This window comes from Polistes dominula, unplaced genomic scaffold (genome assembly GCF_049000335.1).
Source record: "Polistes dominula isolate Pdom_NZ unplaced genomic scaffold, Pdom_raw_medaka contig_73, whole genome shotgun sequence".
Classification (NCBI taxonomy): domain Eukaryota; kingdom Metazoa; phylum Arthropoda; class Insecta; order Hymenoptera; family Vespidae; genus Polistes; species Polistes dominula.
In genome coordinates, this window is record NW_028300951.1 from 8,620,716 (window position 1) to 8,634,502 (window position 13,787).

A 13,787-nucleotide genomic window follows, 5' to 3' on the forward strand; every position below is an offset into this window, starting at 1 on the left:
TTTTTCAAGTAAATATAATTAACAATTTATTTAGATTTTCTTGGTCGCTTAAATAATTTACAAATAGTATATTTTTCAGAATTAGAGAATAATATCTTACAAATAAACACCCTCTGCAACAATAACGGTGAAGTTTTCGCCAAATGATAACTACAATAAAGCTGTTAATGATCTAGAAGGCCGATTTTTAAAAACGAAAAGTATTGCTCGGTATAACGCTATGCAACTGCTAAGTTCTAACAATGTTGTTTGTTTTTCAAAATCGGTCTTCTAGATCATTGGCAGCTTTATTGTAGTGTGTGCATATGCTATTAGTAAAACGTTTAACACAAATTTGTTTATACACATATAATTTGTCTTATTTGTTTCTTTATAATTTACAATAATTAATCGTTTGAATTTATTAAAGTACACATACCAACATTTATCGATTAACGTATTAGATAAAATAAGTTATATTCTATGATATTATAAGTGTGTTACCTTGGACGTGAAATCGACTTCGAGCCAACTAGAAACGAACATTAACTTTATTACTATTTTATTCTATACTATATTCTTGCACATAGGCATATATCCAATATGCGTTTGTACTATATTTGGTATTGCTGCATGATAAAAAAAAGAAAAAAAGAACTTTTATCGAATAATGGCAATACGATCAAGATCGTATCGTTTGCTGGAAAAATATTTTCTTATCATTTTTTTTCTTTTAAATTAAAACAAATCCAATCGATCGGGTAGAAGCTTATTTTCTAAAAATTTATACTAGAAATACACATATAGACGGAATACAATCTTAAGTTTATGCATTTGTAGACGACGATAATTGCAATTAAGTTAAATGAGATCAAAATGATAATAATAATAATAATAATAGTGAGATTCGTTTAAAGATCTATTTCGGAAGACCATCATGTAAAATATTTTCCATTGGTCAACATGCTTCATCTTTTCTTTCTTTTAAATAAACTTTTTTTTTTATTGCCAGCAATTAGGAACACGTGTAATAAATAATATAAATATCTGTACAACAGAGAAAGAGAAATATATATACATTTATATATAGAGAGAGAGAAAGAGAGAAAGAGAAAAAAGTGTATAAATAATAAAAAATAAAATTAATTCTTTTTACAATAATAATAATAAACGTTAGATTGTCGTCATTTCGTTTTCAATATTCTCGTTTCTTTGATTTTCTTCGTACTCGTCACAGCAATTACAACATCTCGAATCGCAATCGTCGATGTTCTCGATGACGTAAGTCATATAAGTGTCGATACTTTTCGCATCCAGGGATGGTAGGGACAAGGAAAGTGATACTGCATCAAAATCTCCTATAGTTGATTGCCAACCATTTTCACCGTTACCACCACCATTTGATTGTTGTGACCTTTTCAATTTCCGACTCCTCGTTGATAGCTTCTTGATCGCCTACGATTAAAATTAACGATGTATGTGTGTGGGTTTTTTTTTCTATTGAAAAATGTCACAAAACAATTCTCCTACTTTCCTAACTCTACCCCAATCCTCTACACATCAACCCACCACTACAACCCCGTATCACCCCAAACCCCGCCACTTCTCTCCCACCAATTCTAACTACTACCCCTTCCAATTCCTTCTTGACTACAAACGAAACTCTCTGACGTAAAACACGCAAGCTAACAGATTACGTTACACGATAATATTCCTATCTTCATATGTAAGTAAGTGTACGTGTGTATATAAACGTATGTGTGTGTATATGTTTCTAATGTTACAATAACACATTTTCAATGCGCGCAGATAGAAAAATCAAGATTTATCATTTATCTATCCATTAATCTATCATTCATAATACTCCTTGTTTTTTGCTTTATTCCACACAAATTGCTTTTTACGTTTTCTTTACATAATTGATAAAAAAACTAAAAATTCTCGGAAGTGAAATCGAACGGTCAAAAACGATGAGCAAGCCAATGCCCGGGTCACTCACGGATGTCACGCTCGAAAATTAGGTCGTCGAGCTACGAACTTTACACACATATACGTACGTACGTGTATTTGTCTTTCTACATGTATACTTTATTTTAACTAAACTTAATATGCACGTATATACGTCGCTTGACGCATAACATTATTCACGATTATTTTTTAATTGTAATAATAATAATAATAATAACAACACATTTCTTACCCGTAAAATTCTGCGTCCTGATTTGCTCAACAATTTTTTCAACATGATCACTTAAATTATATCTTTTTCTTTCTTCTCCCTCTTCTCCTTTTTCTTCCTTCTCCCTCTTCTCCTTTTTCTTCTATGGGATGGTATCCTTGTTGATGATTGTTGGTGTCGAATATTTTGAAGGATTTTTTATGACGTCACTAAACGTAAGCGTCCAAGTTGATTGTTCCAATTTTATGGATGATATGTGTATATTATTCTTTCCTCCTTTTTTTCTTACTTAATTTTCAATTATAATTTATATACGAGAGATAAAAAGAGATGATAGAATGAAAATGCGTAATTTTTGAATGTCAGAAAATTACTTTTGTATTTTTTTTCGTCCCTCTCTCTCTCTCTCTCTTTCTTTCTTTATATATATATATATATATATATATATATATATATATATATATATATATATGTACGAGTGTATTATAGTAACGTAAAATACGATCGATGCGAACTGTACGCCGTCGCGAGACGAAATGCCGCTCCTGCAAGTTACCCTCTCCTATTTATTACCTCGGTCGGCCGCGACCTTATCACACGTTATGAGAAACCTCCCCCTCCCCAACCCCCATTCCCCCTCTCCTTCTCCGCGTCTTTCTCTCTTTTCCTATCATTTTCTCTTTCTCTCTCTTTCTTTCTCTAGGGGGTTCTCTCGTTTACCCTCACCCCTTGTAACTTTTACAAGAAAGATTTTACGAGGCAACCCCATAGACGATTTTCCCCTAACACGCGTACGACGAATCTTCTTGATATCATCTCGTGACATCTTCCCATTCTCCCACCGATCTCATCATATTCTCCTGCTACCTAAGAGATGTTCTTTTTTTTTTCCTTTTTATTATAATTTTTTTTTAAATCTTCTTTTATTAATTATTGAAAGATTGCTGATCAAAGGTATAGAAATTATTTTTCCGATTTTCGATTAATTTTTGATTATATTCTATTCATTTCTAGGTTTATTAGGTTATATTTTTGTAGATAATACGTTCCATTTTCTTTCAATTTGTTTTTTTTTATCTTCTATTAATCGATCGAAAGATTTTGTTACAATGTTTTGTGTTTATGTATCAGGTTGCTCAGGAAAGTTTTTACCGATTTATAAATATTAAAGTGTTTTTCTTTCAAAATTTTCTTTCCGGGTAATGTAATAATATGAAGAAGAATATATTTGTATATATGTTGTTTATTTGTTTGAATGAAAAAGAAAGTTTTTAAAAACTTTTTTATAACATCCCGGTGTTATTTTTATCCATTAATGTTTTAATTATAAAATGTATTATTATAATTACGAATAATTTCATGATTAATAAATTTCATGTATCTCGTTTATTTTTATTTTCATATTTTAACTTAACGAATTTCGAATATTTATTGATGATAATTAATATATTATTTTTATTCGTAATAATTATTTATTATAATCCTAATGTTTAAATGAAATTTTTATTGAACTAATAATTATTTAGAAATTGTAATAATAATAATAATAATAATAATAATAATAATAATAATAATAATAATAATAATAATAATAATAATAAATTACAAAACAAATTGTCATTATAAATACTTGAAATCTTTTTCAGTTGATAACAAACATCATTCACATTTTCTTTTTCTTTTGAATAAAAACAATAATAGTAATAATAATAATTATAATATTAATGAAAAAATAATGCAACGATCGATTCAATTCTATTTGTTGTCCAGTGGGATCAAGAAAGAGTGAGAGAAAGAGAAGAAAATCGAATTGGATTAATGGCTCGATGATTGATGGCGAATTGTCAATATAGTATACACTATCTTTCAACCATGGATATAATAGAATAAGTTAATTGATCGTAGATTCCACTCGATTGATTTTTCGTCCTTGCATTCTATTATTATTTGCATTTCCTGTATATATATATATATCGATTGGATCGAATATTTTTGTTATTCATGGTCGATAAATTCCTCCCACCACCACCACTATCATCACCTCTATCTTTAAAATAAATTATTTAAAATAAAATCTTTTCATTTGTATAATAATTTATTATTATTTAATATATCTCACATGTGATATTCAAAGTACCGCCAATGAAATATATGTATGAACACTTAAACGTAATTAAATGATCGATCCTAAGATCGAAAACCAACCTCGTTTCTGTACACGTGCATCTCGAACGTGGACACGCGTCGATTGTACATCTTTGCGGTCAAAGAAAATCAAATCATCTATAGTATTTGTAGAAAGATAAAGATAAAGATAAAGATAAAGATTGACAAAAAAAACAACTCTTCCTTTCTTGCTATATTTTTATTTTTTTTTCAACCATTTGCATGTTCTTTTTTTACAATTTGAAACGAAACAAATCAAACGTCGCGCAATTCGATCTTTCAATTATAATCATAATCATAAAGAAAATAGAAAATAAGAAACCTTCTACATACACGTGTATAATACGGATAAAAATAAATTTAATTTTTATTGATAATAAAATATATAAGAATTCTAAGAAATGATTCGACACCTTTGTTATTTTTTTTTCTTTGTTCTTTTTTTCTTTTTTTTTTTTATAAGTTAATTACAAATGGGAACAAGATGAAAAGACGATAATGTTTATAACTCGCGTTAGCGTACTTTCAATAAAATGGTCGATCATGTTTGTATATGTATATGTGTGTATGTGATCATATGTGTATTAGTTACGTGTAGATGTGACGCGTGTGATCGAGGTAGTTCTCACGCGAGGGCACGTGCCATTCGTCGTACCCCTCGACGTACGACGTTCGAGCTAACAGCCACGTGCCGGCTCGATGCTTCCACGGAAAACTCATAATTGTCATAACATTCGAGCATGGACGACGACGAAGAAGACTAAAGACAAAGAAGAAGAATAAAAAAGAAAGAGAAAGATAGAGAGAAAGATCCTTCTATGGAATTGAATTCATAAGTGCCCTTCTTTTCGTTCTATGCTAAAACCCTCTTTTGTGTTTGCAAATCTCTTATACTTTTCTTTTTTTTTTTATTATTTTTCTTTTTTGAAATAAACTTTGTGAGTTGACGGTAAAGATCAAATTTTATGAAAAAAGAGAGAGAGAGATAGTAAGAGAGTGAAATAGAATACACAATCGATCATTGACAGTTAAATGAAATTATGGATATAGATGTGTGTGGACACATACATAAACGATACACGATCGAAAATATTAGTACAATATTTGTATTTGATTTATTTTAATTGATTGTTAATAAATCGAAAGGAAATATATATTGTAGTTAAAAAAAATCGAATATAAGTACAATGTACCGTCATCTTTGAAATTCATTGATAGATTGGCTTTGTTACCCTCTGTCCGAAAGTTGCATATGTATAATATACCTGATAAATAGAATTTAAGATTATAACATTATGATTTAAACATTTCTTTTATTTTTATATAATTGTTTTAATTAAAATATATTTGTTTAAACGTTTCTGCGCAGTGATAACTTCGAGGGTAGAATTTTCCTGAAATCTAAGTAGAGTGCATTAGAGTGTTATAATAATTGTTAATTAATCAATAGGAATGTGTATTGTTACTTAAAAACACCGTGTATATGATCAAAGTACCGTCTTCCTTGAAATTCACCTTCAGACTGGCACTTTAGTCCTCTATCAAAATTCTTTTATTGAATATTGCTTATATGACTTTCCGAACGTTGTGCATATGTGCAACGGTAATAATATTCCTAAAAAAGAGAATTTAAGATTATAACGTTCTAATTTTTGTATTTTTTGCATTCTAATGTAATTATTTTATCGCTTCTGCGTAGTGATTTCTTCGAATGTAAAATTTTCCTGTATAAATATAAGTAGAGTTTATTAGAGTGTTAAATTATTGTTAATTAATCGAAAGAAATGTGTATCGTTGTTTAAAAGCACCGATTATATGTTCGGTGCACCGTTCTCGTCGAAATCCACCGTTAGACTATCACGTTGTCCTCTGTAAAAGTTCTTTTATTAAATGCTGTTTATATAACTTTCCAAATGGTATTCCGTTATATATACATATGCATATTCGTTATAAATAAAATATATTTATCTGAAAGTTATATAAATAACAATCAATAAAAGAAATTTAATCGACTTTTATAGAAGAGACTACGAAACAGTCTAACGGTGAATTTCGAAGAGGACGGTACATCAAATTTATACTCGGTGTTTTTCAAACTACAATAAACATTTATTTCGATTAATTATCAATCGTTTGAAATATATCGAACACTCTATGGATGTACTTTATTAATATTTTCCATTGTTCGAATTAAAATACATTTCTATCAGAGATTATTTTTATTTTTTTCAAGTAAACCATCCTTAAAAATATTCTTTTATTCGTACAATCTTATTTTTCTTTTCTTCTTCTTCGTAATATAAATTACGAAGAAGACATTAGTCGTACGAATTGAAATATATTTTAATAAAAACATATTATATTTTTCTATGAAAATAATTTGGTAACGTTAAACAAAAACGATTATTCCAAAAGAACGAGTTGATCTAATCCGTTTCCGTTGAAACTTAAATGAAACTTTATATATCAGTGATTTTCTGAACAAAACTCTTCTTGTGATTGATTAATCGGTACCAGGCTGTGCAAAGATAACACGAGAGACACTCCTCGATAACATTGTCAAATTTAACGATATTAAATGACGAGTTATTTGTCTCTTGTCAGCGAAACCAACAAGTTTACGTTTATGATATCTTGACGTATTACATTTACTGACGTCAATTCTGACCATATTTTTATTTTATTTTATTTTATTTTATTATATTTTATTTTATTTCTCTCTCTCTCTCTCTCTCTCTCTCTCTCTCTCTCTCTCTCTTTCTTTCTCTCCCTATCTATCTTTTTTTCTTTATTTTTTGTATTTTACTTTTATTATTCTTCCTCTTTCACTTCGTTTCCATGAATTAATAGTTCAACGATCCAATAAATAAAACGAACCAGCTAGATAATTTCTTTCGATTATTCCGCTTAAACATTGTTTCCGCTTTAGAAATAAATGACGTCATATTTTTCTTATAAATAATTTATCTTTATATATATTTTTTCTTTGTTATATTTATCTTTTTTTTCTTTTGTAATATTCATTTTAAACGAATTAAAACTAAATCCCGTAGCACCGTGGCACGTGTCGAATGTTGCACAGATAATCCCCGATCGTTAAGAAAATGTAATCAAGTTTTCTATTTAATTGGACAATTGTCTTCTTTTTTTATATATTAAAAATATATTTATCTTATTATTAGAATCTAATATTAAACATGTTGTTTTTTATTTTGAATTTCACGTAAATATTGTTGACGCGAGACAAATATTTTGTCTAACATAAGATTAGAATTCGATGTACACAGAAACGTTATATTTTTTTTTAATTATTTTTTTTTTTTAAATACACAATTCATAAACAAGAAAATAAATTGACAAATTTAAAATTAGATCAACGATAACGACTCATGTTGGTAAATTTATTTTGTAAATAGGAAACTCTTGAGTGACGTTAACAATTAGTTGAAAAATAAAAATTATTGAATAAGAATAATAAAATAGAAAAAAGAAAGAAAAAATTTGATAACGAAGTAAGTAAGAATGATGAAAGAAATAAGGTTCGCGGCTTGGTTGGTGCAAGCTAATCATTTTTAGGGGAAACAATTGCCATTGGCGATAGTGTAACGATCGACGCGTGCCATGTCACGTGGCTAAGAATGCACGTTCAAACATTGCATACGAGTGCACAGCAAAGTATAAAGAAAGAAGGGAAGAAAGAGAAAGAGAGAACGATAGAAAAATAAGTCTCGTCTAATTGCGACGGCTGTTCCATTAGAGATTAAACTTCAAACGGGGACCGAATGTTTCAACAATGTTCTTCGGTTAATTAATAATATCTCTTGTAACTCGAAGACAAAAGAATTAAACTCAAAGTATCATCTTACAGATTGTAACAAAAGAAATCAAATTAAAAAATATATGCATATACATGCATATATTTTTTGATAATAAAAATTTGGAAAATATAATCGTAACGACCAGCCATTTATCTAAAATAAAATACGAAAGATATAATAAAAATATAAGAAAAATAAAGATAACGAAAACAGAATTAAGATAATAAAATAAAATAAAAAAATAATACAATTCGCACAATCATTATTTCTCTGTCTCTGTTTCTTTCCAACTGTCCTCCTCTTATTAGACTTTGAATAAAGGTCAGATGTTAATGGGAGCGAACACGTTAATTACACCGATGACGTATAACTCGAGAATTTCGTAAGACAGCACGTCCTCGAAAACGTCACGAATTACGTGACTGCGTTTACGTTGATTTATCTCCAGCTGCAACTCGTAAATATTTGTATAACCATCGTTTACGATGTTGCAGTCACATAACACAAGATGATCGTTCACGGTCGACATTTCTTTTACATCTGAATTAATATTATGAGAAATAAAACTTAACAATGTCAATTTTTTTTTGTATCGTTCAAATCAATTTCATTTGTTAAATATACTTGAATGATCCTTTTTTTTTTTTTTTTAATATCTTTTTTAATATATAAACATAGCTAAATTGAAATATATATCTTTCGCAATTGTATTAATACCCTAACGGGTTGCAGTTATCTACTGCATTTATTGTCAAATACTACGTGGGAAGAGCATGAGTTGATGCCTCTCACACGTTTGTCATATGATTAGTATGAGATATGTAAGTAGGTGTATTAGAACGATGCATTTATTCATAAAAGTGCATCTCCTGACTCCAAATATCTAATGGTAAGGTAGAACAAAATATAATCAGTTGGTAATTTAGTACACGAGCATCAGTCGGTAAAATAATACTAGTGTATCAGTTGGTAAGACAATACTAAATAGTATCAGCCGATAAAATAGAACGCAACAGTATCTCAGTTGTTAAAGCAGTATAAAAATTAAAATCATCAATTTCAATGTTCATTCCTATTTATAAGAATTTAAAAACAAGCATTCTAAACAGATATTAATCATTAATAATTAGCAATTAATACAGTACAAATACTCTTGTGAGTGATAATAATAAATAATACTGATATATTATCATTTGTAATTATATAAATGATTAATACATAACTTTTTATAAAATTCTGCTATTACCACCACGTAAGTAGGTGTGCGCACGCAGTTCATCTTCAAGAACTTGATGTATAAGCACAATCTAACCTAACCAAAATTTTAACCTATCTAAGGAATAACGTTCTGTGTGTAATTCTCAACGAATAATTTAATAATAATATATTAGCAATTATTGAATATAACTGTGAATGATGAAAGAACAGCAACAATTATTGCAACACTTGGAACAAGTTGAAGCCAAAGCTGGGGAAATTCTCACGGACAGACAAGAAATAGTTGCACTCGATAAACGAAGAAACGATGATAGAGTTGGTATGAGAGAACTGCAAAAAACGAATTGTAATAAAACATGGATTGCAATTGGTCCTATGTTGTTAAAAATGCCAAATAAAACTGCTGAAGAATTACTTTTAAAAGGTAACTTTGTGATTTTATAAACTATCATTTTATTCGATAGATTTCAACGAAATTTTATTCTATAGATCAACAACAATGCGACATTGAAGTAAATAAATTACGAAGTGATTTAAAAGTGAAAGTTAATGAACTGAGAGATTTAGAATTAAATCCACCTGTACCTGGAATAATGTTGAAACCTATGTCCAATAAAGAGATGTCTGTAATTAATCAAGTTTTAGGAAAAAATTCTTAATACAAGTAATATTTTAATTTAAGTATTGACTGATATACACTGGTATTTAATATGTACATAATTTGGATAATTACAAACTGGCTTTGTGGAAAAATTAAACTAGTAAAATAATCAATAATATAAGTAGAAATAGTCGATATTTATTATAAATAGTAGGTAACAATAAATTACAAATGTATTTTTATAAATGAGAGTAAGATAACTCAAGAGTTCTACTTTATTTTATGATAATTGTAAACCTATCTGAAGAGATGTTACAACAAAGTAAAACTAAAAAGGCTAAATAAAACAAAAGGAAACAGATATTATTACTCGTTCAATCGTGCCTTATCTCACACATTTTATGTTTTGATATCCTCTTCAACTTTGTTATGGTGCAGTCCTCATTCCGTGGAATACTTTCCTATATTTATTAAAAAATCTTACTCATCTTTCAATAAAGTTGTGAGTAATTATTAACATTCTAGACGATTAAGATTTCTTATTAATTTGCTCAAACTCTTTTTTTTTTCAACAATAAATTCAAGTTTACAAAGATTGTAATAAGCAACGAGGAACAATCCTTCATTAGAAAAATGTCAAAAATAGAGTTTACGGTAATAATCACTCCGGTCATAATTTTTGACCAATTTTGATGAACATTATATCATTTTAAAGAACAAAGTGTATACTATAAAATACTTTGCTTTAATTGTAAAGAACAAAATGTATTCTCTATGAAAAATATTTGAGTATTTGTACGCACACATGTTGGTAGTTTGAATATTAAAAATACCAACATGTTTTGCTTCGTCTTAAATGGGGTTGGGGGTGGGGCTGGAAAAAATAAAAAAAGAAAGAGTGAAGCGAGGGGAAAAGGAAATAAGAAAGAGAAAGTTAGAATTCTCTTTGTCGTTAAAAGTATTAAATTATTGCCGGAAAGTTGTTTGCATACAATGGCTCAGTGGCCTAAACGAATGTACTTCTATATTAGTATACACGTATATAAGAAAAAGAAAGAGAGAAAAGGGAATAAAAAAGATACACAAAGGGATTGGATACCTAGCCAAGTATTCCCTTATTCTCGTTCTTTTACCTGTGAGGAGGAGTCAAACTAACAAAACTTCAATGCGACAACTTAAATTTATAATTCCATGCACAGCTCGTCTACGCCCACTTCATTCGAAGATATTATTTTTGTTGGCACGTGTATTTCGCAAAGATTTATATTTATTTACAACGGTTGATAAATATTTTCTTATATTACAAAAAATATATATTCATTGGTCAATAAATAATTTAGAAATTTACAGTTATTTTTGTTATATTTAAATAGATAATATTTACGTTTAATTTCGCTACAAATTTTGAAGCAACTTTTTAAATAAATAGCTGATGAAATATGATTATTGTTTATTGAAATTCTTTAGTATTTTATATTTAAATAAATAATATTATTTTTTTTCTAACTGTTTTGAAAAGTAAAAATAATAAAAAAGGTTCTAATACATAGATATATTTTTATATAAATATTATATTGCGTATAGTTTTATTGTTAAAAAGCAAGAACAAGTTTCGCAATAAGGAGAATTTTAACGACCTTCGATCGATGCATTCCTAGAGACTCTTTCCAAGGAATCATATTCTCAAGCACGAACAACGGCTTTGTGTTTCTTAACTTTTCCTCTTAAAGTATCTAAAGCGTTTACTATATTTTTATAAAACAGTGTTCTTTCTTCAATCCCGTAATAAGATACACAAAGAATTATGATATCGTTGCAGTAAAATTTTTTTATACATGTATAAAAACAAAGAAACAACTTATAGCCATAAATTAAACAAATTTATTCATTCCGTTGTAAAATATATTCATCTTATTTTCACCACTTAGATTTTCATTTATTTTTTTTATAAATGGAAATGGACGTAGACGATATTTAATATAAAATAATATTAAAATAAAAAAATAAAATGAAAAACAAAGTACACAATTGTATTAAATAAAATCATTCTCTCATTTCTTCTCTTTCTTTTTCTTTCTTATTAAACAAATATACAAAGAACGAGAGGAGCCAATGAAAATCGAATGCATTAATAAGAAAAAAAAATAAAAAGGAAAAAAAATCGTATGCATGATATCAACAGCTCGCGTATTGTCTATCCACCATTTTAACGAGCTTGCTGCAAGCAACGAGCTGAAACGCACGTGCTGTTTTCGCGCCATGTAAAAGATAGAAAAAGAAGAAAAAAAAGAGGAAAAACAAAAAGAAGGAAAGAAATACAAGAACAAGAAATAAAGAGAAAGAGTTAGAGAGGGAGAAAGAGACAAGAGGGAGGAAACGTTGACTCATTTCGTGCAACTTCCACTCGCGTGTTCTTGTCTCTCTTTTCGCAGCTGCGAATAAGAGCAGAGTCCAACACAACAAGGCTTCGTTCGATTTCCTTCTTCGCATTATTCGCGAATCCTGCTAGCTAGTTAGCTAGCTAGCTTTTGCGTTTCACAATTCACACCAATGTGGATCCACCAACCCACCGACCCTTTACTTTACTTTTCTTTTAGATTTTCTTTGTTTCTTCTCGGGAAATAGTCTCACACACTTAATTCAAAGCAACACACACGTGCTGGAACATTATGAACCATTCCCTTCTTCATCTTTCAAAATAGATAAACAAAGGAAAAATCTTGCATTTTATTTTCTTTCTTTCTCTTTTTCTTTCTGTTTGTTTTATTTTCCAAAATGTTATATGAACAATTTTTGTTATTAAAAAATTTCATCATAGAGAATGATAGATTGTCTATGTTTTGTTTTTTAGGATTAATTATCATCTATCGCGAATGATTTTTTAATACTTTATATATTGTTATAAATATAACGGATAACGGATTGCAATAGTGTTTAATGTTTTTTGATTTAAAGAATCTACGACATTGTTTTCCTACATATCTCGTATAACATAATAGCTAAAGTTACTTGACCAAATGTTTATTAAAACAATCTCTCAAAGTTTGATTTCATTTGAAACACAGCGAAATTCTAATGCGCTTTGTTGACAAAAGCGAAATTTGAGAGAGAAAAACGGCCTAAGGAAAAAGAGAGACAGAGAAATAATAATAATAATAATAATAATAATAATATTCATAATTATTATCATTATTATCATTATCATTATAATGCAGTATATAGAAGCAGAGTGATCAGTTTTATCTCTGTAAAACGTCATCGATAAGATACGACGAGAATCACGTTGTGTTCACTTATTAAATTCGTTTGTCACATTAAATGTGTTTTATAACTATTCTTATTTAAAAATACCATCATATAATTTTATAGTTGATTGATTTTGGAAGTAAGAACACTTAATTGTTTTTTTAAGATACAAACAGTGTTATTACAACAGTATTATTAAACAAGAACATTGATTTATTTCTCTGATTATAAAAATAAAGTATTTGTATTTTAAAAAACAGACTATAAATATGTTAAAGATATACTAACTTGTAATCAAGATAGATAAACAGTTATATAATTACGTTAATTTGTAAATATATTATATAAATCATAGTACCTTCCATAATTTAAACAAGCTGAAGAATAGTAGAGATAATAAAAAAGAATCAATCAATTTTCCAATCAATTGACAATAAAAAAATGTCAATGTTATCTAAATATTGGCTTAAAATATTTTTCGATCTTTTTTAATCAATCAACATAGCCACAGATAATTGTCCTAATCTCGAGACTTTCAACCTACTTCGGTAAAGTTCGTGTTAGTTTACAGAAAAGTATG

At 28.4% G+C, this 13,787-nt stretch overlaps 2 protein-coding genes across 2 annotated transcripts; one reads left to right on the forward strand and one right to left on the reverse strand.

Annotated features, from left to right (window-relative positions):
• Positions 1-2,633, reverse strand: LOC107067778 (uncharacterized). Its single transcript, XM_015323580.2, has 2 exons — positions 2,180-2,633; positions 1-1,434 (listed from the first exon to the last, which is right to left on the reverse strand). Exons 1-2 carry the CDS (start codon positions 2,222-2,224, stop codon positions 1,153-1,155), a joined length of 327 nt encoding a protein of 108 aa, XP_015179066.1. The 5' UTR covers positions 2,225-2,633; the 3' UTR covers positions 1-1,152.
• A 6,655-nt stretch (positions 2,634-9,288) lies between these two features.
• Positions 9,289-10,322, forward strand: LOC107067777 (Pdrg1 prefoldin-like subunit). The gene is made up of 2 exons (XM_015323579.2): positions 9,289-9,784; positions 9,850-10,322. The coding sequence occupies exons 1-2, from the start codon at positions 9,556-9,558 to the stop codon at positions 10,017-10,019; spliced, it is 399 nt and encodes a 132-aa protein (XP_015179065.1). The 5' UTR covers positions 9,289-9,555; the 3' UTR covers positions 10,020-10,322.
• Positions 10,323-13,787: the final 3,465 nt, after the last annotated feature.